Here is a 24,356-nt window from a genome sequence, read left to right as displayed (position 1 = left end):
GTTCATGATGCAATGCATGCTGGGTACCAGCACAGGATAAAACTCATCCATGATTCCCAGCATGCATTGCGGCATGAATAAATTATGCCCCTGAATTGTTCACTTATTTTCTTGAATTCTTATGTGCTTATAATTTTGCATTTGTTTTAAGTTTTAGTAGCATGTGTTGTGATGTTCAGAACTGATCTGTTCATTTATTTTGTGGATTGTCACCATTGTTGTGATTCATACGCTGATTCTTGATGTTTCTGTCTAAATTTCTGCTAAGATTTTTTTTTTTTTTGAGTGAAATTTTATTAACAGTCTTTCATAACTTATGGCTCAGCAGTGTTCCTTCTCATGCTGTAGTATCAATATTCAATAAGAGAAGAGATACGGGATTAGATCAGAAATAATAGTATTTGTTCTTGTCAATCTATAAACAACAATATCAGATTTTTTTTCTTCTGTGTACTTTTGTTTTGCTATAACAGGTTCCAAAAGCACATTGTTACAGCATGAAAAAAAAAAAAAAAAAACCTTAGTTGTTGAAAAGTCATGTTCAAGAGCCCAACTAAAGTAAACACTGATCTCCATCATGGTAGTGAAAAAACACCTAAACCTATTTAACTCTCCATAAGTTCTTCTGTAGACATCTGACAGAAATAAAGTCAGTCTGGTTAGTAATGTGAATCTGGTGAAGCTGTTTTAGTAGTTGTTTAATCAGATCTTGAGAGATTTGATGTATTCTTTTATTCAGTTGATTTCATCTAAGGCTGTGGCTGAAGTCATTTGTAGTTCTTGTGTTTCTCTTTGCTTCAGTGATTCTGCAGGTGTTTATCACTAATGCTCAATCATCAATTAATCACCGAATTATCTCATTAACTTCACTGATTCAGTGTTACTCTAACACTCTGTAGTGTGCACACATTATAAGTGTTCATTTAAAACTGAGGATTTTCTTGTGGGGTTTAAAGGGTTAAAGATTTAAGATGAAGAAAAAACAGAATGAAACATAATTTAACAGTAATAAACTGTAATTCATTTACAGGAAACAAACTGTAGAAAAACAGTTATTTACTGGCACCCCTGCTGCCAGTAAATAACTGTTTTTCTACTGTTTCTTGCCGTAAATTAATGGTTGCCAGCAAAAAAAAAAGTGTTTTCTACAGTTTTTTGCCGTCAAGTCAAGGAAAAACAGTAATATACTGTAAAATGTAAATGTCAGATTTACCAAATGAAAAATAAGTTAATTTAACTAAAATATTTGTGAACATCCATAGAAAAAAATTAGGCAAAGTCATACACTGATAATGAGAGTAAATACTGAACTTGACTGTATTAATGTGTTTGCACAAGAGAGATCGTTTAGTTTAATGTAGTTTAGTGGTTCACCATTGTGCTGGAGAGTAGAGCCAGTGCTTCAGTCAATGATGAGCCACAAATTCAGATTTTCTGCTGCTTTATATAAAGACAGTAAATATGGAGTTGCTGATACAGTGGTGATCTCTGTGTTAAGTACTTCAGCACATACATGTGTGCTACAGCTGACAATGAGCCGCAGTGATTTGAGTAAAAGTCATGTATTTAGTTACTTTATTACTGCACATTAAGTGAAAGAAATATTCCTTCTCAGTGGACTCAAATGAAATAAGTTCATAGTACTAACATCGTAGGAATGCTAGTTTAAAAACTCGAACTGTTTGAAGCAGTGGGAGTGGAGTTAATTTCCATGGTAGAATTTACGGTAAAATACTGTTAAAAAATAAGAGTGGTAAATTAATGGTTAAGAGCTGTAAATTAACAGTACTTTACTGGCACCCCTGCTGCCAGAAAATTACTGTTATTTAAGGGAAATTTTTTTTACAGTGCAGTCTTCAGTGTCACATGATCTTCAGAAATCTGAATAATATGATGATTTACTGCTCAAGAAACATTTCTGATTATTATCAATGTTGAAGACTGTGACACATTTTATTTTTCAGGATTCAGTAGAAAGTTCAAAATTACTCTTTTGAAACTAACTGTCTTAACTGTCACTTTCGATCAATTAAATGCATCCTTGATGAATCAAAGTATTAATTTACCATCCAGTTTTTCAATTGATATTTAATTAGATAATATCATAATGTAAATATAACAAATATAAGTCTTTACAGTACATTATGACGTGATGACTGTATAGATGAGCTTATAATTAGCATGACTGAGCTGTATTATCTGTTCCATCAGATCTCTGCCGATCTTCTCCAGGTGAGTCTAAAAGAAAATCTAAATACTTCATTCACACTTAAAATGTTATTTATTATAAAGAAAGATGCAACAAGTTATGAAATTATAAAACAATATTAGTTTTTTTGTTGGTTTTTCAGGACAGTCACACAACGCTGCAAACAGGAGCACTTCTGATGGCATCTTCATCCTCCTGCTCATCATCATCATCTTCATTTGCGTCACCTAGATTTATTGGGTGAGAAGAAAATAGGAGAACGTGAAATGTTTGATTTACAGTAACAGCATTCAGAGATGTGAAGGAGAATAATTTCTGCTCGTTTCAGGACGTTTCTGTGGGTTTTGTGATGATGACTCTGGATTCTGTGACGTGGAGACCAAACCCAGAGATGAACCACAAAAACACTGCAGAGATCATAACTATAACAATATCTCATAACTATAACAATAGATATTTAATATAAAATATTGGTCTATCTATATCATACATGAAACTATAATTTTAGTGAATAAAGTTATTATTAATTAATATGTATGTTAAATATATAAAATATATGCTATATAAAATATATTATATTATTATTTTAGTTTTTACATTTGAGAGAAACCCCTTAAATGTGATCTTGATATTGTGCATTCATGACAAATTGAATGCATGAAGAAGAATATTATTTCTAATTTGTATTAAATGCTATTTTTTTATTATATTATATTATATTATATTATATTATATTATATTATATTATATTATATTATATTATATTATATTATATTATATTATATTATATTAAATTATATTATATTATATTATATTATATTATATTATATTATATTATATTATTCAGAAACTCCAACTTGTCTGTGGTATTTTACATTTGATGCCAAATTGAATGAAAAGTTTTAAATATTTAATGTGTTGTCTCTCTTTTCTACTGATAAAATTGATCTAATCTACAAATCAGTTTTCTGTTATATATTCTATGTTTTTTTCTATGTTCTGTTTAGTTTCTGTATTTTACTGTTCTCCTGTTTAACTACTGAATGTAAGTGATTTAATCTGACATTAAAGGTCTTTATCACTTGTTGTCTGTGTCTCAATGATTATAAACCTTAGATGTCATATTTCCTTCATCTGTGAACGGTATCATGGTTTGTCATCAGTTTGGTTAGATCACACACTCACTTGTGCTCTGTTAGAGATCCGCTGGACGAGTAACACAGAATCTCCTGGCCGTGAACTCAGAGGTCAGAAGGTCACTGGAAGCGGCTGACCCTTTTTCACCTGAAAACACACACCCAAGAGAAACTTAACCTCCATCTCCTGAAGAAACCTCTTGATCCTGCTCATTAAATAACAGAGATCTCAGGAACGCACCGCTGATCTCTCTGTTGAGTTCAGAGACGCGCTCGCAGACGCTCCTGCTGAGTCCCTCCACGATGTCTAACATCAAGCTGACGTCACGCACGTGATACACGTGTGTCTCCTCCGGTGGGGACGAGATGGCTATTAGCTTCTTCTTATCTGCATTCAACACTCCTGCAGATTCACACAGTTAGAAACCATTATCTCAAGTATTAACAAGACTGTAACTGGTTCTGTTCTGTTACCGATAGCAAACAGCTCGATCCCAGCATCTCTGAGTCTCTGAGCAGGAGAAAGAACATCGTCCCGTGATTCCCCATCCGTGATCAGAATCACAATCTTAGGAACATCAGGTCTGGATCCAGATTCAGCTTTGAAGCTGTTCTCCAGAATATACGTCAGAGCCAGACCTGGAAACACACACACACACACAGACACGTGTGAACAGGTGTGTAAGAATGAAGTCGTTCAGAACTAAGCTTTGTGAGTGTGTGTATGAGTGTGTGTGTATGAACCTGTGAGTGCGTATCCTCCTTTATAGGGCAGATTCTTCACAGCGTGGATCACGGCCTCTTTAGTGCTGTGAGTGTTCAGATTCCACTCGATCCATGAATCCTTGCTGTACAGCACCAAACCTGAACACACACACACTTGTGTATGTGACCTGAGCTGCCAGAATGAGTGGAACGATTTTGGTCCAATTTGAGGTTTCCACAAAAATGAGCTCATTAAAGGGTTAGTTCACCCATAAAAAAAAAAAAAAAAAAGATTGTGTTTTACTCACAGCGAGGCATCCCAGGTGTATATGACTTTCTTCTTTCAGATGAATCCAGTCTGAGTTATATTAATAATTGTCCTGGCACTTCCAAGCTCTATCATTGCAGTCAGCGGGTGTTTCTATTTAACAGTCCAAAACATGTTAAATAAAGTGTGTGCATCCATAATAAAACATGCCTCACACAGCTCCGGGGGGTGAATAAAGGCCTCTGACAGAAACACCCGCTGACTGCAATGATAGAGCTTGGAAGTGCAAAGAATAAAACACAGGCTGATTTTCATTTTTGGGTGAACTAAACCTTTAAGCCATAATCTAATGATCTCAATGCTCCGAATACTAACAAAACATCTAAAACTACCTTTATTTGTATGTTTTCTGAGAGCAGTACTGTAACGCCACGCCAGCAGAGGGAGCCCTCGCCTGAGTATTGACTGATGCCGCTCCCTCTGCTTCTACTATCACTTCCTGTTTGGCAGCCATTTAAGCATGACCAGGCCGAAACATGATTTGCGAAGTATTGCCAGTTCTACTGCCTTACCAAGCATTTTTCCATTGTCTGATTTGATTACACTGTGTTTGACTTTTTGCCTGTTTCTCTGGATTTTTGCCTTTGGATTGCCCCTTTTGCTTGTTTGCTGGTTGGATTGTTTTCTATGATTTTGACCCCTTTGCCTGTGACCTCGACTCTGATTTCTGCTTCACGATTTGGATGGTTGAACTGTTTTTTAAATAAACTTCTGCAAATGGATTCTAACACAGCTTCGGCTTCACCGTCATTACAGAATACTTCGCCTCCTATGAATCCAGCGGAAGTTTCCCAGCTTCAAGCTGCTTTTGTTTATCAAGGTGAAATGCTCAAGAATTACCAGGATCAACTCAACAAACTTCAGGCTGCAAATGAACACCTAACCCATTATATACGATCACTTCCCTCTCCAACACCACAGACGGTAAGACTGGCTATGCCAGAGAAGTTTGACGGTTCAGCTGAACAATGCCGGGGTTTTATTCGTCAAGTGGAGATTTTTTTTGCTAACCAGGAAGAACAGTTTCACTCAGGTGAAAAGAAATGTGCTTTTCTAATGTCACTGCTCTCTGGTAAAGCAATCGATTGGGCTGCAGCAGTCTGGGAGACGGATCATTTATTTCGTTCCTCCTATACCTATTTTATTCAACAATTATGAGATGTGTTTGAATATCCCGCTGGGGGCAAAGATATTTCCACACAATTGCTTCATCTATCTCAAGACAATCGCACTGCTGCAGATTATGCTATTGAGTTTAGAACCCTCGCTGCACAAAGTGGCTGGAATGATGTCTCATTAAAGGCTGTGTTTCGACAAAGTCTGAACCTCGACCTACAAACTGAACTGGCCTGCAAAGGGGAAAACTGTTCTTTGAATGAATATATCACTCTTGTTATCAAGATCGATAATCTTATGAGGAATGCTCCCAAGAGGAAGATATCACACTCCAGTGCTACAGTCACACCCCAGCTTTCCCATGTTCCCCAACCCATGTCAATGCTTAGCCAGGAGCCCATGCAACTGGGTTTTTCAAGACTCACGGAAGAGGAGAGAAATCGACGACGTCAACTCAATCTGTGCTACTACTGTGGAAGATTTTTATTAGTAAGATTTTAATCAATCCAGAATAATCAATGTGAATCTAGCCATTTTTGTTGCTAGTTGTTTTTCCATTATAATCCTATAGGTAATGGAGAGAAAGGAATATGGTTACGTGCAGGAATGTACAGGGCTAATGAATAACATATGGTTAGACATATATTAAGGACCTCCCCTCCCTAGGGACTTAGGTAAAGTGTAATCTAAAGGAAAAGTTTTACTATTTGGAAACGCCCTGTATACGGTATATAATGAGATGCAACCGAGCATATCGTCAGAACTCCTTGCAACGAGCTCTCGACTTTGTTTTGCTTAAAATAAAGTCTTTTCTTCTGAGAGAAAAATCCCTGACTGAGTTTGATCCTTGGGAGAACCGGCAAAATACACCACAGATTTGGCGACCACGAAGGGACTGGAAAGGAGCAGAGTGGACGACTGCTCTTGAGCTGACTGATGAGCAACACACACACATTGGTGGCCACCATAGAATAAGGTAAGCATTTTTGCTTATATAATTAGTGTGTGTTGTTGACTGGTCAGCTCTGAGTGGTAAGGACACTTAAAATCTGCTCTTCCAAATTTAGAAAAATAATATGATATCTAAATTGAAAAAGGGGTTTTACTCCAGAAGAAATAACTGCATGCACATATTTGGGTTATTAATAGGAAGGCCTTGAAAGGCAACCTCGATTTAAGACAAATATGGTGTAGGCAGAAAGACATGGCATGCTGTGGTCTGTGTTTATTGGATAGCTGTGCCAGGTAGGACAGTGATAAACGGATAAGCAGATTAGTTAAGGAATCGCGAGGAAAAGTCCCATGGATACCGCTTTGAGAATGTATAAGTGAAATTCTCGAAGGACTGAATAGATGGGCCCTTAAGGACGCTCTAGGTAGAGCGAGCTCTAGGAAGAGCTGTGTTTTGTTGTGTGAATGTATCTGTGTTCGGACTGAATGAATGTGTGAACAAAGAAATTCTGTGTTGGGTGGGTAAAAGTTGCGCACCATTCTTGGACCGTCACTTCAGGGTGGCTGGGTGGAGTTGGACGCAGCTAGTATCCACTTGAGGGGGATGAATGTATGATGAGCCTTGATAATAAAAGGACAATTAATGTGTGATTATCCCTTAGATAAAGGGAAAAAGTATGCAAGAATAAGCACTCTGGCTCAATAAAGAGTGTAGCAAGTGTGAATGGGTTTAGGAAAATAGCATTAATAAAGTTTGAACCAAGATCTATAATAGATTTTTGCATTTAGGATGTCTGTGTGAAAGGGGAGAAAATTTTCTGAGCCCAGTGTAGTGGGAGTGAGAACAAAGGAGGACGTTTCCACAGTAAAGTTGTATTACATGGGTGGAGCAAGAGGTGCTCTCCCCTCCTGGACCATCACTTGGGAGTAATCAGGTTACAGAGACTGGTGTTGAGAAAGGATAAGTGCAGGAGCCCTAAAACAATGAAATTAAATGAAGGAAGGTTGTTTTAGAGAAAAATAAATACAAATGTTCCAAGAAATGGACTAATATAGAGATGGCAGATATGGTGGAATATAGATATAATAATAAATTAATTAAAATAAGATATGCATTTATTATTTAATAACTTATATTAATAGATGAATTTAAAGGATGCACGTGCTTAAAACTTTATAACTAAAATGTGAAGACATCTAAAATTTGTATCTTGTTATCCCTGGGACAGTATGAAAGTTAATCCATTACAGAGTTTCAGAGATTGGGCTTGTGTAAATGTAAAAAATAAAAGAAATAACTTGTGCAATGGGGAATGAAAGCAAGATTGGGTGACCAAGTTAATAGACATTTTGATTCAAAAGCTATAGGCATTTTACAATAGGAAGGGAACTAGTTGCTTAAAGAATTAAATTTAATTATTTTATTTACAATAATAGGAATTATTTTATGTTGGTTAGGAAACATTAATTCACAAATACCAGATTATTCTGAATCATGTATGCAAATATAGAAGAAATAAATATGATTGAAGTCTTTATTTTACCATATGCATGTCATGCTGTTATAAAAGGAAGGTTTATTTTGTTTTATTGCAGTATATTTAGATAATAAAGGTAGCTGATTTCTGCATTTTGCAAAGAAGAAAAAATGCTTGCTATTTTCCTGCAATGAAGAACTTGCTTAACTAACAAAGAATAAGAGAACTGCTGTTTTCAACCAGATGATTTTGTTTTTATTAAGGGACCACTGAAAGAAGAGGTTGAAAAGTGAAAATTAGAAAAAGAGCTGACTGCTCAGACACAATTTGGTCAGAAGTTACATAGGTACATTTGATTAATGCAGTCTATGAGTGTTCAAATTTCAGATGACTTCCGGAACAGTGCCTTGACAAAGGAAAGCAATGAAATGGAGTCTGTCGAGGAATGGCAAAGCAGCAAACACAGCTGCAGAGAGAAGAAGAGGGAGGGGCTGACTCACTTCTGGGGCTGTTCCCCTCCCCTCCTGAAAGAGAAGAACACACTTCAGCAAGGAGAAGACTGAATCAAAGCAGGAAAAGGTGAATCTTTCACTTGAGACTTTTCCTGAGGTTGAAAAGAACATTACGAAATGCAAAACTCTGACAGAAAGCAACCAGAAGCCAGACTGAGAAGAAGCAGAAAAACAACAAAGACCGTACACCACAACATCAGGTCTTTAAGTGCCATCACAGACTGACGACCCAGTACAACAGCCCAGGCTGATGATCTAACCAGAAGGACTTCCATCCCTTCAGTGCACAGGTCCTGCAGATTCAATGAACACACAGAGACTGCTTCAAATGTTAATTATTTTATTTCATTATTTTATTTATTATGTTTTAATCTTGATTAGTCACTGGTCTCACAGCACTTCCTTAAATTCTGTGTTTTAACTAACTCTCTCAATCTGCTTTTCAATAGGTACCAGTCCAGCCTCATGTCTTAAAGAAAAAATAATTTTGACAGACAGAAGTGAGTACTTGACTCACCAATCAGATAAACATGGAGCTGGATTTGGCATAGTAAGACAGTTTCATTAAACAACTAGGGGAAAATGCACAACTGAATACTTGACAACAATGCTGAGCTCTTTGGGAAAGAAGAAAATAAATTAATAAATAAAAAAGGGTATCCTGATGAACAATAGGAAAAATTTATATGGTTGAAAAAATAGAAATATTGGTCACTCCATTTTGTTTTAAGGTAATTTTCTAAGGTAAAACTGAATAAAATAATATTGAATAAAAGATTATTCCAAAGATCCAAAATCATGTAATCACATATACTGTCATCACTGGGGATAACCAGATGGAAATGTAGATGGTCATGGATCCAAGATTTACAGAGATCTCCAATCCTCTTCTCAGAGTCGCTCATGAGCAATAACAAAAAGTATTTGACTAAACTTTAAATTAAACAAACACATGACATTTGAGAAATGATAATTGGCTCTCTCAAATGCTCAATGCCTAGGCCTAAAATTCTAAACAAATTCATCTAGGAGATTTTGGAAAAAGGAAGGAAAGAAAGAAAAGAAAAGTTTTTGGCAAAAAAAAAAAAAAAAAAAAGGGGGAGTGAAAGTGTGTGAAAAAGTATGAATGATGGTGTTGTATGGCATGAAAGAGAGTGTCTGACGAGACACTGAGGCAATTCAATCGATTTGCCCAAACAGCTGTATACAAATTTGAATGTGGGCCCACAGGGCAAACTTATGCCCAGTAAAATAATGACCATGGATGTATTTGGTTAAGTTTCCTGGTCAGTACCAAGGTCTTTGTTGTGGCAGAAATAAAAACAGTGCCACACATGCGCAGCGTATAACATGGGAAGGCAGAGCAAAGCACGCTTGCTCTGTCCACCCCACATCTAACTTTCTTTTCAGCATATCATGAGCTGATTGTGTCAAAAGGATGATATATTGTCTTTCTGACTGTTAAAATAAAGTGGGTTGAGTGTTTTCCAGGTCAAAAGGCATATACTACTGAGCAAAATAGGAAAATATCCAGTGATATAATGGAACTCAGTTTACAAAAAAAAGAAGATAACTAAATAAGCAAATTGCTGAGAATAAAATTGAAAGGAATTAAAAAATAGTAAAGACAGCACTGAAATTGTGAAAACTCAAAAAGGGGCCAAGACAGCCCTCAACCCACATTACATTTCCACAGGTCACACCAAGAAGGACGACTAGCAGATGAACAAATAAGCATGCTTGATAACACTAACAAAAAACTCTGAAGTTTTCCATTTACAGGTGACAGCAGTTCCAGTAAAGCCAAGGAATGCTTCGCTCCGTCAAAGAGAACCAGTGAGGGTGCAGTAATGATCTCAAGAGAGCCTTGCATTAATCAGCAAATCAGTTACAGAGTGACACCTGAGTTCACATCTCTAACCTTAAAATACACTAACCAGCTTCAACAACTCCACACAGCATGAAGTGAGGGATGAAGGGCGTGCTAGTAACGACCCACCCTTGCCAACGAGGGAAAGACCATTGCAACGACTCGCAAAGAGTCTCCCTGGTGAAGATGGAATGAGACGTGATGGGACTGCTACTGAGATCAAAATACTTGGGGGCAGATATGAGCCAACAAATAGAAAAGAAAAGGTGGAAAGATAATGTCAAGTAATGTCAGATCAAGAATTTGGAGGTTATTAGAAGGGAAATATAGATGTAGGAAGATTTGAAGGGAGAATAGAATGAAAGGAGCAAAATAGAAAAGCTCAAGATTTGTAAACTGAAGAAGGAAAAGTATGTGTTATGTTTGGGGGACAATGCTGTATTTATAGAAGGGAGCATTTAATGAAGAACTGATCAAATTGAAAAGGCTAAGAATGGTGATAAAGAAAATGTTGGAAAAGATAATAAAATGTAAGACTGGTTTGATTTACAGTTAGGAGCATGTGGAGCATAGTTTATAATTAAATAGGGAAAGTTTTTAGGAATGGCATTAATGACAGGATATTTACTATTTTACTGTATACTTCCTATATTGAGGTCACTAGTCAAAGCCACAGTTAAGCAAATTAAATTCAAAGATGTCAAGATAATGGGAAATTGATACATAAGGTATCTAAGCTGAAGATCAACTCTTATAATCTTGTGATATTCAATGTGTGATGTGATTTGTGTTTGTATGTGTATGTATTTTTACGCCTTTTATACAAAACTGTGATAACCAGGCAAATGCTGAACCAATTGCACATTCATGTTTTTAACAATGTCTACTATTAAAGAGGGGTTAGGGAGACTGGATCTTTTACTCACTCCTTGTCAAATTAGGAGAGAGATGTTTGGTCCAGTAATCCCTCAGAGTGGAATTTCATAATCTAGTCACTGGGGATAATACAATGTGACTTATTTAGTCACTAGGTAGTGTAAATAATATGACTGGATTATGGAGTAGCACTCTGGATAAGAATAATCAAATGTGAGACTTATTAAGTCTCAAAGGGGAGAATATGTGGAAGATTTTTATTAGTAAGATTTTAATCAATCCAGAATAATCAATGTGAATCTAGCCATTTTTGTTGCTAGTTGTTTTTCCATTATAATCCTATAGGTAATGGAGAGAAAGGAATATGGTTACGTGCAGGAATGTACAGGGCTAATGAATAACATATGGTTAGACATATATTAAGGACCTCCCCTCCCTAGGGACTTAGGTAAAGTGTAATCTAAAGGAAAAGTTTTACTATTTGGAAACGCCCTGTATACGGTATATAATGAGATGCAACCTAGCATTTCGACAGAACTCCTTGCAACGAGCTCTCGACTTTGTTTTGCTTAAAATAAAGTCTTTTCTTCTGAGAGAAAAATCCCTGACTGAGTTTGATCCTTGGGAGAACCGGCAAAATACACCACACTACTGTGGTGAAACAGGCCACCACAGCATAACATGTCCACACAAAGCCCGGAAGAACACCAAGATAACTACCCGGGTGAGTGTTGAACAATTTTCTCTCCTTCCTACCAAATCATTGACTTTTCCAGTTCGACTATCTACTGAAAGTACTTCCATTGATTTAACAGCGCTAATCGATTCTGGAGCTGCCCTAAATCTCATCCACAAGGACATCATTAGCAAGTTCAACCTTCCCACGCAACCCTGTGTGCCATCCATCAAGATTAGTGCTGTTAACAACACCCTCATAGGAGATGGCATCAACCACCAAACACAACCACTACAACTCCGTGTTGGACTTTTCCATCTAGAGGCCATCTCATTCTATGTCATTGACTCCCCAAGATATGATATTATCCTTGGATACCCCTGGTTAGCTGTTCATGACCCAGTTTTTTCCTGGCATCATGGTGAGTTAACCCATTGGTCTGAATTCTGCCAAAACCAGTGTATGCACTCCACCATAATCAAGCCCTGTTTAACGACCACTATTGAAAGCCCAAACACCACTCAAAATACTAAAATTCCATCCTGTTACAAAGAATTCTCTGAAGTTTTCAGTAAAATCAAAGCCACACAGTTACCACCTCACCGACCATGGGACTGTGCTATTGATTTGTTGCCCAATGCCATGCCTCCTAAGAGCAAGGTTTACCCTTTGTCACGTAACGAGACTCAAGCCATGGAAGAATACATTGAAGAAGCCATGAACTCTGGATTTATCCGTCCCTCCACCTCTCCAGCGGCTGCAGGATTTTTCTTTGTAGAAAAGAAAGATGGAGGCTTACGGCCATGCATAGACTACAGAGGGCTAAATAATGTAACTATCAAGTTCCGTTACCCCCTTCCACTGGTTCCATCTGCACTGGAACAACTACGTGAAGCAAGGGTTTACACGAAGCTGGACCTCAGAAGTGCGTACAACTTGATCCGCATTCGTGAAGGTGATGAATGGAAAACTGCCTTCCTTACCACTAGGGGGCACTATGAGTATTTGGTCATGCCGTATGGACTTGCTAATGCCCCAGCAGTCTTCCAATCTTTTATCAATGAAATATTCAGAGATCTCTTGAACCAATATGTGATAGCATACATAGATGACATACTGATTTACTCCAAGACAGAATCTGAACACATCCAACATGTCAAGACAGTACTCTCCCGCCTGCTGGATAATCAACTATACATCAAGGCAGAGAAATGTGAGTTTCATGTCAAGCAAACGTCCTTTCTTGGGTACAACATCAGTTACCAGGGTGTGGAGATGGATAACTCCAAGGTCAGAGCAGTCACCGACTGGCCACAACCCACTACAGTCAAGGAACTACAACGTTTCCTTGGTTTTGCAAACTTTTACCGGCGGTTCATTCGTAATTACCACAAGTTCATCAAACAACCGCAGTAAGAATATTTCATCAAGCACGGTGAGTAATGGCTTCTCCTACAATTGTTATTTGCACCTCTTGCCACATGTACAGTTTATCTATCTCTGTCGCTGATGAGGGATTCACATGTGATAAATGCAGGGAAACAGTTAGGCTGACAGAGAAGATTTCAGAATTAGAGACACGCATCCAAACTTTAATTGAGGACAGTAAGAATGTTAGGGCTCTAGATATGGCTTTGGATGCGTCTAGCTCAGGGATTCCTGTACATTGTCCGGTTCCAGCAGAGCCCCTGCAGCAGGGCAACTGGGTGACGGTGAGGCAGCGTAGTCGTGGGTCAAAACACCGCTCTTCTGTTCCGATCAAAACATTAAACAGGTTCTCCCCACTCAGTGATGCACCCACTGAGAAACCTGATGAAAGTGCTCTAGTTATTGGCGATTCTATTGTACGGAACGTGAATATAGAGACACCAGCCACCATAGTCAAATGTTTACCGGGAGCCAGAGCGCCTGACATCTTGGCAAATTTAAAAGTGCTGGCTAATGCTAAACGTAAATACAGTAAGATTGTTATTCATGCCGGCGCTAATGATGTTCGACTTCGCCAGTCGGAGATCACTAAAAATAACTTTAAAGAGGTGTGTGAACTTGCAAGCACGATGTCAGACACTGTAATATGCTCTGGTCCCCTCCCTGCTTACCGTGGTGACGAGATGCATAGCAGATTGTCATCACTCAATGGCTGGATGTCTAAGTGGTGCCCACAGAATAACATAGGTTATATAGACAATTGGACGAGCTTTTGGGGCAGACCTGACCTGTTTAAAAGAGATGGTCTTCATCCCTCCTGGGGTGGCGCCACTCTTCTGTCTAGAAATATGGCAAATAGTCTTAGTGTTTATACTTGACTAACTGGGGCCCAGGTCAGGAAGCAGACAGACTGGCTAAACCGACCGTCTGCTAGCTGCCTCCCGTCACAGAGGTCAGTTAACTCTCAGCACATAGAGACTCTTTCACCTAGATATCACACTATAGAGACTGTGTCTGTTCCACGAACTAGAAAATACAAAAAACGTCCAAACCAAGTTAAGGTTAACAATTTAATTGAGGTTCAACAAATAAAAAACAAATGCAATATGGATAAACAAATGATAAAGATTGGCTTATTGAATATCAGATCCACTTCTACGAAAACACTTTTTGTAAATAATATGATAACTGATCATAATATAGATGTGCTCTGCTTGACAGAAACCTGGCTAAAACCTGATGATTACATTATTTTAAATGAGTCCACCCCCCAAGATTATTGTTATAAACACGAGCCGCGTCTAAAAGGCAAAGGGGGAGGTGTTGCTTCAATTTATAATAACGTTTTCAGGATTTCTCAGAGGGCAGGCTTCAAGTATAACTCGTTTGAAGTAATGGTGCTTCATATAACATTATCCAGAGAAACCAATGTTAATGATAAATCCCCTGTTATGTTTGTATTGGCTACTGTATACAGGCCACCAGGGCACCATACAGACTTTATTAAAGAGTTTGGTGATTTTACATCCGAGTTAGTTCTGGCTGCAGATAAAGTCTTAATAGTTGGTGATTTTAATATCCATGTCGATAATGAAAAAGATGTATTGGGATCAGCATTTATAGACATTCTGAACTCTATTGGTGTTAGACAACACGTTTCAGGACCTACTCATTGTCGAAATCATACTCTAGATTTAATACTGTCACATGGAATTGATGTTGATAGTGTTGAAATTATTCAGCCAAGTGATGATATCTCAGATCATTATTTAGTTCTGTGTAAACTTCATATAGCCAAAATTGTAAATTCTACTTCTTGTTACAAGTATCGAAGAACCATCACTTCTACCACAAAAGACAGCTTTTTAAGTTATCTTCCTGATGTATCCGAATTCCTTAGCATATCCAAAACCTCAGAACAACTTGATGATGTAACAGAAACTATGGACTCTCTCTTTTCTAGCACTTTAAATACAGTTGCTCCTTTACGCTTAAGAAAGGTTAAGGAAAACAGTTTGACACCATGGTATAATGAGCATACTCGCACCCTAAAGAGAGCAGCCCGAAAAATGGAGCGCAGCTGGAGGAAAACAAAACTAGAGGTATTTCGTATTGCTTGGCGGGAAAGTAGCATATCCTATAGAAAAGCATTAAAAACTGCTAGATCTGATTACTTTTCTTCTCTTTTAGAAGAAAACAAACATAACCCCAGGTATTTATTCAATACAGTGGCTAAATTAACGAAAAATAAAGCCTCAACAAGTGTTGACATTTCCCAACACCACAGCAGTAATGACTTTATGAACTACTTTACTTCTAAAATCGATACTATTAGAGATAAAATTGCAACCATTCAGCCGTCAGCTACAGTTTCGCATCAGACAGTGCACTATAGACCCCCTGAGGAACAGTTCCACTCATTCTCTACTATAGGAGAGGAAGAATTGTATAAACTTGTTAAATCATCTAAACTTACAACATGTATGTTAGACCCTATACCATCTAAGCTCTTAAAAGAGGTGCTTCCAGAAGTCATAGGTCCTCTTCTGACTATTATTAATTCCTCATTGTTATTAGGACATGTCCCCAAAACCTTCAAACTGGCTGTTATTAAGCCTCTCATAAAAAAGCCACAACTTGACCCCAGAGAACTAGTTAATTATAGACCAATCTCGAATCTCCCTTTTCTGTCCAAGATACTAGAAAAGGTGGTATCCTCACAATTATATTCCTTCTTAGAGAAAAATGGTATATGTGAGGATTTCCAGTCAGGATTTAGACCGTATCATAGTACTGAAACTGCTCTCCTTAGAGTTACAAATGATCTGCTCTTATCATCTGATCGTGGGTGTATCTCTCTATTAGTTTTATTAGATCTTAGTGCTGCGTTTGACACAATTGACCACAACATTCTTTTGCATAGACTTGAACACTTTGTTGGCATCAGTGGAAGTGCATTAGCATGGTTTAAATCGTACTTATATGACCGCCATCAGTTCGTAGCAGTGAATGAAGATGTATCATATCGATCACAAGTGCAGTATGGAGTACCTCAAGGCTCAGTTCTAGGGCCGCTACTCTTCACGCTTTATATGTTACCCTTGGGAGATATCATCAGGAAACATGGTGTTAGCTTTCACTGTTATGCTGATGATACGCAGCTTTATATTTCCTCGCAGCCCGGTGAAACACACCAATTTGAAAAACTAATGGAATGCATAGTCGATATAAAAAATTGGATGACGAGTAATTTCTTACTGCTAAATTCAGAAAAAACAGAGGTGTTAATCATAGGGCCTAAAAACTCTACTTGTAATAACCTAGAACACTGTCTAAGACTTGATGGTTGCTCTGTCAATTCTTCGTCATCGGTTAGGAACCTAGGTGTGCTACTTGATCGCAATCTTTCCTTAGAAAGCCACGTTTCTAGCATTTGTAAAACTGCATTTTTCCATCTCAAAAATATATCTAAATTACGGCCTATGCTCTCAATGTCAAATGCAGAAATGTTAATCCATGCATTTATGACTTCAAGGTTAGACTACTGTAATGCTTTATTGGGTGGTTGTTCTGCACGCTTGGTAAACAAACTACAGCTAGTCCAAAATGCAGCAGCAAGAGTTCTTACTAGAACCAGGAAGTATGACCATATTAGCCCGGTCCTGTCCACACTGCACTGGCTCCCTATCAAACATCGTATAGATTTTAAAATATTGCTTATTACTTATAAAGCCCTGAATGGTTTAGCACCTCAGTATTTGAATGAGCTCCTTTTACATTATACTCCTCTACGTCCGCTACGTTCTCAAAACTCAGGCAATTTGATAATACCTAGAATATCAAAATCAACTGCGGGCGGCAGATCCTTTTCCTATTTGGCGCCTAAACTCTGGAATAACCTACCTAACATTGTTCGGGAGGCAGACACACTCTTGCAGTTTAAATCTAGATTAAAGACCCATCTCTTTAACCTGGCATACACATAACATACTAATATGCTTTTAATATCCAAATCCGTTAAAGGATTTTTAGGCTGCATTAATTAGGTAAACCGGAACCGGAAACACTTCACATAACACCGTACTTTCTACATCATTAGAAGAATGGCATCTACGCTAATATTTGTCTGTTTCTCTCTTGTTCCGAGGTCACCGTGGCCACCAGATCCAGTCTGTGTCCAGATCAGAGGGTCACTGCAGTCACCCGGATCCAGTACGTATCCAGACCAGATGGTGGATCAGCACCTAGAAAGGACCTCTACTGCCCTGAAAGACAGCGGAGACCAGGACAACTAGAGCCCAGATACAGATCCCCTGTAAAGACCTTGTCTCAGAGGAGCACCAGGACAAGACCACAGGAAACAGATGATTCTTCTGCACAATCTGACTTTGCTGCAGCCTGGAATTGAACTACTGGTTTCGTCTGGTCAGAGGAGAACTGGCCCCCCAACTGAGCCTGGTTTCTCCCAAGGTTTTTTTCTCCATTCTGTCACCGATGGAGTTTCGGTTCCTTGCCGCTGTCGCCTCTGGCTTGCTTAGTTGGGGTCACTTCATCTACAGCGATATCGTTGACTTGATTGCAAATTAAAACAGACACTATTTCAACTGAACAGAGATGACATCAATGAATTCAATGATGAACTGCCTTTAACTATCATTTTGCATTATTGAGACACTGTTTTCCAAATGAATGTTGTTCAGTGCTTTGGCGCAATGTATTTTGTTTAAAGCACTATATAAATAAAGGTGATTGATTGATTGATTGAATTACAGTCTGATTGCATCCCCCCTAACATCACTGTTAAAAGGCAAACCATCCAAACTTAAATGGACTCAGGAAGCTATCCAGGCATTCACCAAACTCAAGTATAGTTTCACAACGGCCCCAATCCTCAAGCACCCTGATCCTAATCTACCTTTTGTGTTAGAAGTGGATGCATCTAATTGTGGAATTGGAGCCATCCTTTCTCAACGTCATGGTCAGCCTGGCAAGCTCTACCCCTGTGCATTCTTCTCAAGGAAATTGACTTCTGCTGAGTGCAACTACGATGTAGGCAATAAAGAACTGTTGTCCATGAAAGCAGCTATTGGAGAATGGAGACACTGGCTTGAGGGAGCAGTCCACCCATTCCAAGTAATCACCGACCACAAAAACCTGGAATATATCAAGAGTGCCAAACGCCTGAATCCACGTCAAGCCCGTTGGTCTTTATTCTTCACCCGTTTCCAGTTTCCAGTCACCTACAGACCTGGCAGCAAAAACAGTAAGGCTGATGCTCTATCTAGATGTCACGATCCTCCCGTAGACAATATCACACCTGAATCTATCCTCCCACCATCTGTTATCATTGCTCCAGTAACCTGGGACATTATGGAAGAGATGCAGCGGGCCCATCAACAAGAACCACCACCCGCAAATTGTCCCCTGAATAAGTGCTTTGTGCCTCAAGGTTTGCGTCTCCGAGTTATGCAATGGGTTCACACCACTTTGAGCTCAGGACATCCTGGAATTTCACGCACTCTCCATCTGCTACAGAACTCTTTCTGGTGGCCTTCAATGACCAAGGATGTGGTAACCTATGTCAAGTCCTGTCAAATCTGCGCTCAATCCAAGACACCCAAAGAACTACCCTCTGGCCTCCTTCAACCGTTACCCATTCCACAGCGTCCTTGGTCCCACTTGTCCATAGACTTTGTAACAGACCTGCCTCTCTCCACTGGTTTCACCACCATACTAGTAATCATTGATCGCTTCTCTAAAGCCTGCCGTCTGATCCCTCTCAAAAGTCTTCCCACTGCCATGGAAACGGCTCAAGCCCTATTTCACCATGTCTTCAGAGTTTATGGCTTACCTGAGGATATTGTGTCGGATAGAGGACCTCAGTTTACCTCTCAGGTTTGGAAAGCTTTTTGTAAACAACTTGACATCAACATAAGCCTTACCTCAGGATACCATCCACAATCAAACGGCCAAGTGGAGAGGTTGAACCAGGAAATTGGCAGGTATCTCAGAACATATTGCAGCCGTGAACAGAACCGATGGGCAGAATTTCTTCCATGGGCTGAGTATGCCCAAAACTCCCTGACCCACTCCTCCACTGGCTTGACCCCTTTCCAATGCGTCTTGGGATACCAACCCCCCTTGTTTCCGTGGTCTGGTGAACCCTCAACAGTACCTGCAGTTGATGACTGGATCAGACGTAGTGAGAGGGTGTGGGACAGTGCTCATGTTCGTCTACAGAGAGCCGTCAGAACCCAAGAATTCCAGGCTAACAGACGACGTCGCCCACACCCTCCCTACCAACCAGGACAACGGGTCTGGCTTTCTACGAGAGACCTCAAACTGCGGCTACCTAGCAGAAAACTCAGCCCAAGGTATGTTGGACCTTTCAAAATAATAAAACAGATTAATGAGGTCACATACCAGCTTGAACTTCCCGTTAACTACCGTATCTCCCCATCCTTCCATGTCTCGCTCCTCAAACCGGTCCATCCGGATGCTGACCCCAATGCTGAGAACCAAGAGCCACCGCCACCACTGGACATAAATGGATCACCTGCATACAAGGTGAAGGAATTACTGGACTCAAGACGCAGAGGAGGTCAGCTCCAATACTTGGTGGACTGGGAGGGCTATGGACCTGAAGAGAGATCATGGGAAGCCGCCTCCGACATCCTGGATCCATCACTCATCGAGGATTTCCATCAAGCCAGACCCGATCGTCCAGCACCCCGACTACGGGGACGGCCCCGTCGAGCGCCAGGAGGCGCTCCTAGGGGGGGGGATCCTGTAACGCCACGCCAGCAGAGGGAGCCCTCGCCTGAGTATTGACTGATGCCGCTCCCTCTGCTTCTACTATCACTTCCTGTTTGGCAGCCATTTAAGCATGACCAGGCCGAAACATGATTTGCGAAGTATTGCCAGTTCTACTGCCTTACCAAGCATTTTTCCATTGTCTGATTTGATTACACTGTGTTTGACTTTTTGCCTGTTTCTCTGGATTTTTGCCTTTGGATTGCCCCTTTTGCTTGTTTGCTGGTTGGATTGTTTTCTATGATTTTGACCCCTTTGCCTGTGACCTCGACTCTGATTTCTGCTTCACGATTTGGATGGTTGAACTGTTTTTTAAATAAACTTCTGCAAATGGATTCTAACACAGCTTCGGCTTCACGGTCATTACAAGTACCTTTTTCCTCTGATTGAACTGCTTTTGCCATTTTTATAATCAATTTATAATTAACACAATAAAGGGATTTCACACTTTATTTGTTTTCTTACTTGAATTTTTTTGTTTAGATATAAACAAACAAACAAACAAAAAATAATAGCTGTGTTTTGATTATTAATATAAAAATCATTATTAAAAAATGAACTGGAGAAAAAGATGTGAAGTTGCTAGGTGATTTTGCTTTAGAAAACATTAACTTGATTTGACTTAATTGACTTCAAATGTGCTACAGACAGTCATTGCCCAGGAGGACAGGAGTGCCCAGGACAGCTACCAGAAGGCTATCCTCCCGGATCATTGCCCAGTGCTTGTGGACATTCTCTAACTCATATTAACCGTGTCACAAACTGTTTGCATTTGCGCCTCTTGCACATTCCTGTGTATCTTAACACTAGTTTAAAGACATAGGAAACTAGGGGTGGTCTGAGTCCTTGATGATTTTAACATCTCTGCTTTTGCAGCATTGCAGCAAGCCGGACTAGTTACCAGAAGGTCGCCGGTTCGAGTCTCGGTGCTGTCAGGAGTTGTAGGTTGGGGGGAGTGAATGAACAGTGCTCTCTTCCTCTCTCAATACTCATGACTGAAGTGACTTTGAGCAAGGAACTGAACCTCCAGTTGCTTCCCGGGCGCTGGATCTATAGCTGCCCACTGCTCCGGGTGTGTGTTCACGGTGTGTTCACTTCTCACTGCTGTGTGTGTACACTTGGGTTAAATGCAGAACACCAAAATTCGAGTATGGATAACAGTACTTAGCAAATTTCACGACCACTAGTGAGTCATAGAGAAAATTTAGGGTAGATGTCCTGCAGCAAGGGGAAGAGCAGACCCTGAGATGCGCTCTCTGCAGGGATTTGCAGGCTTGACTGGAGCTGTTCCCATACCACACACATATACACTGAGTTAATACACTTTCTATAGCCCTATAGAAAGTTTTCAGGATTGCTGGTGAGACTCTGAATTTCCTCAGCTGTCGCAGATGGTACAGTCTTTGCCTGGCTTTATTAACCTGTGTTTGAATGTGTGTAGTCCAAATCAGGTCCTCTGAGATGTTTACACCAAGGTACTTGAAGCTGCTCACCCTCTCCACAGGAGTCCCGCTGATCATAAGAGGAGTGTCTCTTCCTGAAGTCCACAATAAGCTCTTTAGTTTTGCTCACATACATAGTGAGACAATTGCCCTGGCACCATGATTTAAGTTTCTTTACCTCATCAAAGTATGCAGTCTCATAAGTATCACCAGCAAATTTGATAATAGATGTGGAGCTGTGCGAATGCACACAGTCATGTGTGTAGAGAGAGTAGAGCAGGGGACTCAGGACACAGCCCTGTGGATCTCCCACATTCAGGGTGAACTGGCCTACTTTTACCACTTGAGGACTGTCATTGAGGAAGTCTTGAATCCAGTTGCTGAGTGAAGAGTTTAGACCGAGGTCTATGATGGGAACTATAGTATCGAAAGCTGAGCTATAGTCGAAAAATAGCAGCCTTATACAGTTCCCATTATTGCTGTCAATTGGCATGAGAGAAGAGTGCAGGATGTGAGATATGGCATCTTCAGTGGATCTATTGGGGCGATAACAATCTGAAGAGGGTCCAAAGTATCCTGGATGGAGGAGCAAATACACACTGAACAAAATTATAAACACTTTTATTTTTGCCACCATTTTTCATGATCTGAACTCAAAGATCTAAGACTTGTTCTATGGTTTCTTAAGCAGTGAGCCTGCTTAATTGCTAAGGGAAATGTACCAGAGTAGAGAAAGGTGTTGAAAATGTGAGTAAGCGAAGGTTTGACTCAAGAAGAGATCGCTTGAAGGAGGTGAGTGGAGATCGGATCAAGTGGACAAGTAGTGGGATGACTGGACAGGAAAAGTTTGGAAACATCCATCTCTGAGAGTGGAGAGAAGGAGGAGAAAGAGTGTGCATCAGTCATTGTGATGTTATTCTCAGTCTGCGGTGTGGAGAATTGGTCACTGGTTCTTGTCTTATTTGTGAAGAGAACTGCAAAGTCATTGGCTGTAAGAGTTTGTTGTCGTAAATTAATGGTTGCCAGCAAAAAAAAGTGTTTTTCTACAGTTTGTTGCCGTTAAATCAAGGAAAAACAGTAATATACTGTAAAATGTAAATGTCAGATTTACCAAATGAAAAAAAGTTATTTTAACTAAAATATTTGTGAACATGCATAGAAAAAAAGTTATGCAAAGTCATACACTGATAATGAAAGTAAATACTGAACTCAACTGTATTAATGTGTGTTTGCACAAGAGAGATCGTTTAGTTTAATGCAGTTTTGTTGTTCACCATTGTGCTGGAGAGTAGAGCCTGTGCTTCAGTCAATGATGAGCCACAAATTCTGATCTTCTGCTGCTTTATATGAAGACAGTAAATGTGGAGTTGCTGAAACAGTGGTGATCTGTGTTAAGTACTTCAGCACATACATGTGTGCTATAGCTGACAATGAGCTGCAGTGATTTCAGTAAAAGTCATGCATTTAGTTACTTTACTACACATTAAGTGTTTGCATTTTTATATTTAGAAATGTTCCTTCTCAGTGGACTCAAATGAAATAAGTTCATAGTACTAACATCATAGGAATGTTAGCTTTTAAACTCAAACTGTTTGAAGCAGTGGGAGTGGAGTTAATTTCCATGGTAGAATTTACTGTAAAATACTGTAAAAAAAAAAAAAAAAAAAAAGAGTGGTAAATTAATGGTTGAAAGCTGTAAATTAACAGTACTTTACTGGCACCCCTGCTGCCAGTAAATTACTGTTATTTAAAAGCACAATTTTTTACAGTGGTACTGTGTGTTGGAACTAAAGAAACAGCAGACGTACCAATGCGTGTTTGGTCTGATCCAAAAGCGAAGGCCTTGACAAACATTCCCAGAAAGCTCCTCACAGTTTTGAAGCTAAAACGGCTGATGCTCCTTGATCCGTCCACCAGAATCACAATATCAGCGATGGCTGGAGTTTCACATGTATGAATGTTCACTATGGACACAGATTTTATTACTCATCAGATATTTTATTCACTTCTCAGTCTTTTTTTCCATCCAATATTTGCACAAAAATGTATTTATGGAAACCTGTTTACTTGCTGGTTACAAACATAACAATGTTACATTTGGGTCATTCCTACAGTTCCTATAGCAGGTTTGTTAAAGAAAATGTTTAAAAAACTTAACCTCCATCTCCTGATTAAACCTCCTGATCCTGCTCATTAAATAACAGAGATCTCAGAAACGCACCGCTGATCTCTCTGTTGAGTTCAGAGACGCGCTCGCAGACGCTCCTGCTGAGTCCCTCCACGATGTCTAACATCAAGCTGAAGTCAGCCACGTTATACACGTGTGTCTCCTCCGGTGGGGACGAGATGGCTATCAGCTCGTTCTCATCTGCATTTTTTACTCCTGCAGATTCACACAGTTAGAAAACTATTAACTAAAGTATTTACAATAACATGTTTAAGTTAGATCTGGTTCTGTTCTGTTACCGATAGCAAACAGCTCGATCCCAGCATCTCTGAGTCTCTGAGCAGGAGAAAGAACATCGTCCTGTGATATCCCATCCGTGATCAGAATCACAATCTTAGGAACATCAGGTCTGGATCCAGACTCAGCTTTGAAGCTGTTCTCCATAATATACATCAGAGCCAGACCTGGAAACAAACACACACACACACACACACACACACACACACACACACACACACACAAAAAGACACACACAGAGTGTTCGTGAGGCTCAAGTGGTAGAGCATTTCGTTAGCAGCGCAAGGTTGTGGGTTCGAAACAACGGAACACATGTAAGGTAGTAAACTGATAGTGTGAATGCACTGCAAGT

General features: G+C 39.5%; 1 protein-coding gene across 1 annotated transcript; it reads right to left on the bottom strand.

Moving 5' to 3' along the window:
- Window positions 1–233: 233 nt before the first annotated feature.
- LOC127978621 (collagen alpha-1(XIV) chain-like) lies at window positions 234–24,192 on the bottom strand. The gene is made up of 8 exons (XM_052583411.1): window positions 24,007–24,192; window positions 23,762–23,923; window positions 23,349–23,504; window positions 4,090–4,209; window positions 3,820–3,984; window positions 3,587–3,748; window positions 3,395–3,493; window positions 234–2,436 (listed from the first exon to the last, which is right to left on the bottom strand). Exons 1-7 carry the CDS (start codon window positions 24,158–24,160, stop codon window positions 3,405–3,407), a joined length of 1,008 nt encoding a protein of 335 aa, XP_052439371.1. The 5' UTR covers window positions 24,161–24,192; the 3' UTR covers window positions 234–2,436; window positions 3,395–3,404.
- Window positions 24,193–24,356: the final 164 nt, after the last annotated feature.

The sequence above is a fragment of the Carassius gibelio genome, chromosome B19, assembly GCF_023724105.1.
Source record: "Carassius gibelio isolate Cgi1373 ecotype wild population from Czech Republic chromosome B19, carGib1.2-hapl.c, whole genome shotgun sequence".
Classification (NCBI taxonomy): Eukaryota; Metazoa; Chordata; class Actinopteri; order Cypriniformes; family Cyprinidae; genus Carassius; species Carassius gibelio.
This window is presented reverse-complemented; position numbering and strand designations above follow the sequence as displayed.

Coding starts and splice junctions, on each gene's coding strand:
- LOC127978621 (XM_052583411.1), bottom strand. CDS start 24,160: ATGTATATTATGGAGAACAGCTTCAAAGCTGAGTCTGGATCCAGACCT. Junction 23,924..24,006: donor GATCGAGCTGTTTGCTATCG/GTAACAGAACAG, acceptor GTGAATCTGCAG/GAGTAAAAAATGCAGATGAG. Junction 4,210..23,348: donor ATCAGACCAAACACGCATTG/GTACGTCTGCTG, acceptor GTGTGTGTTCAG/GTTTGGTGCTGTACAGCAAG.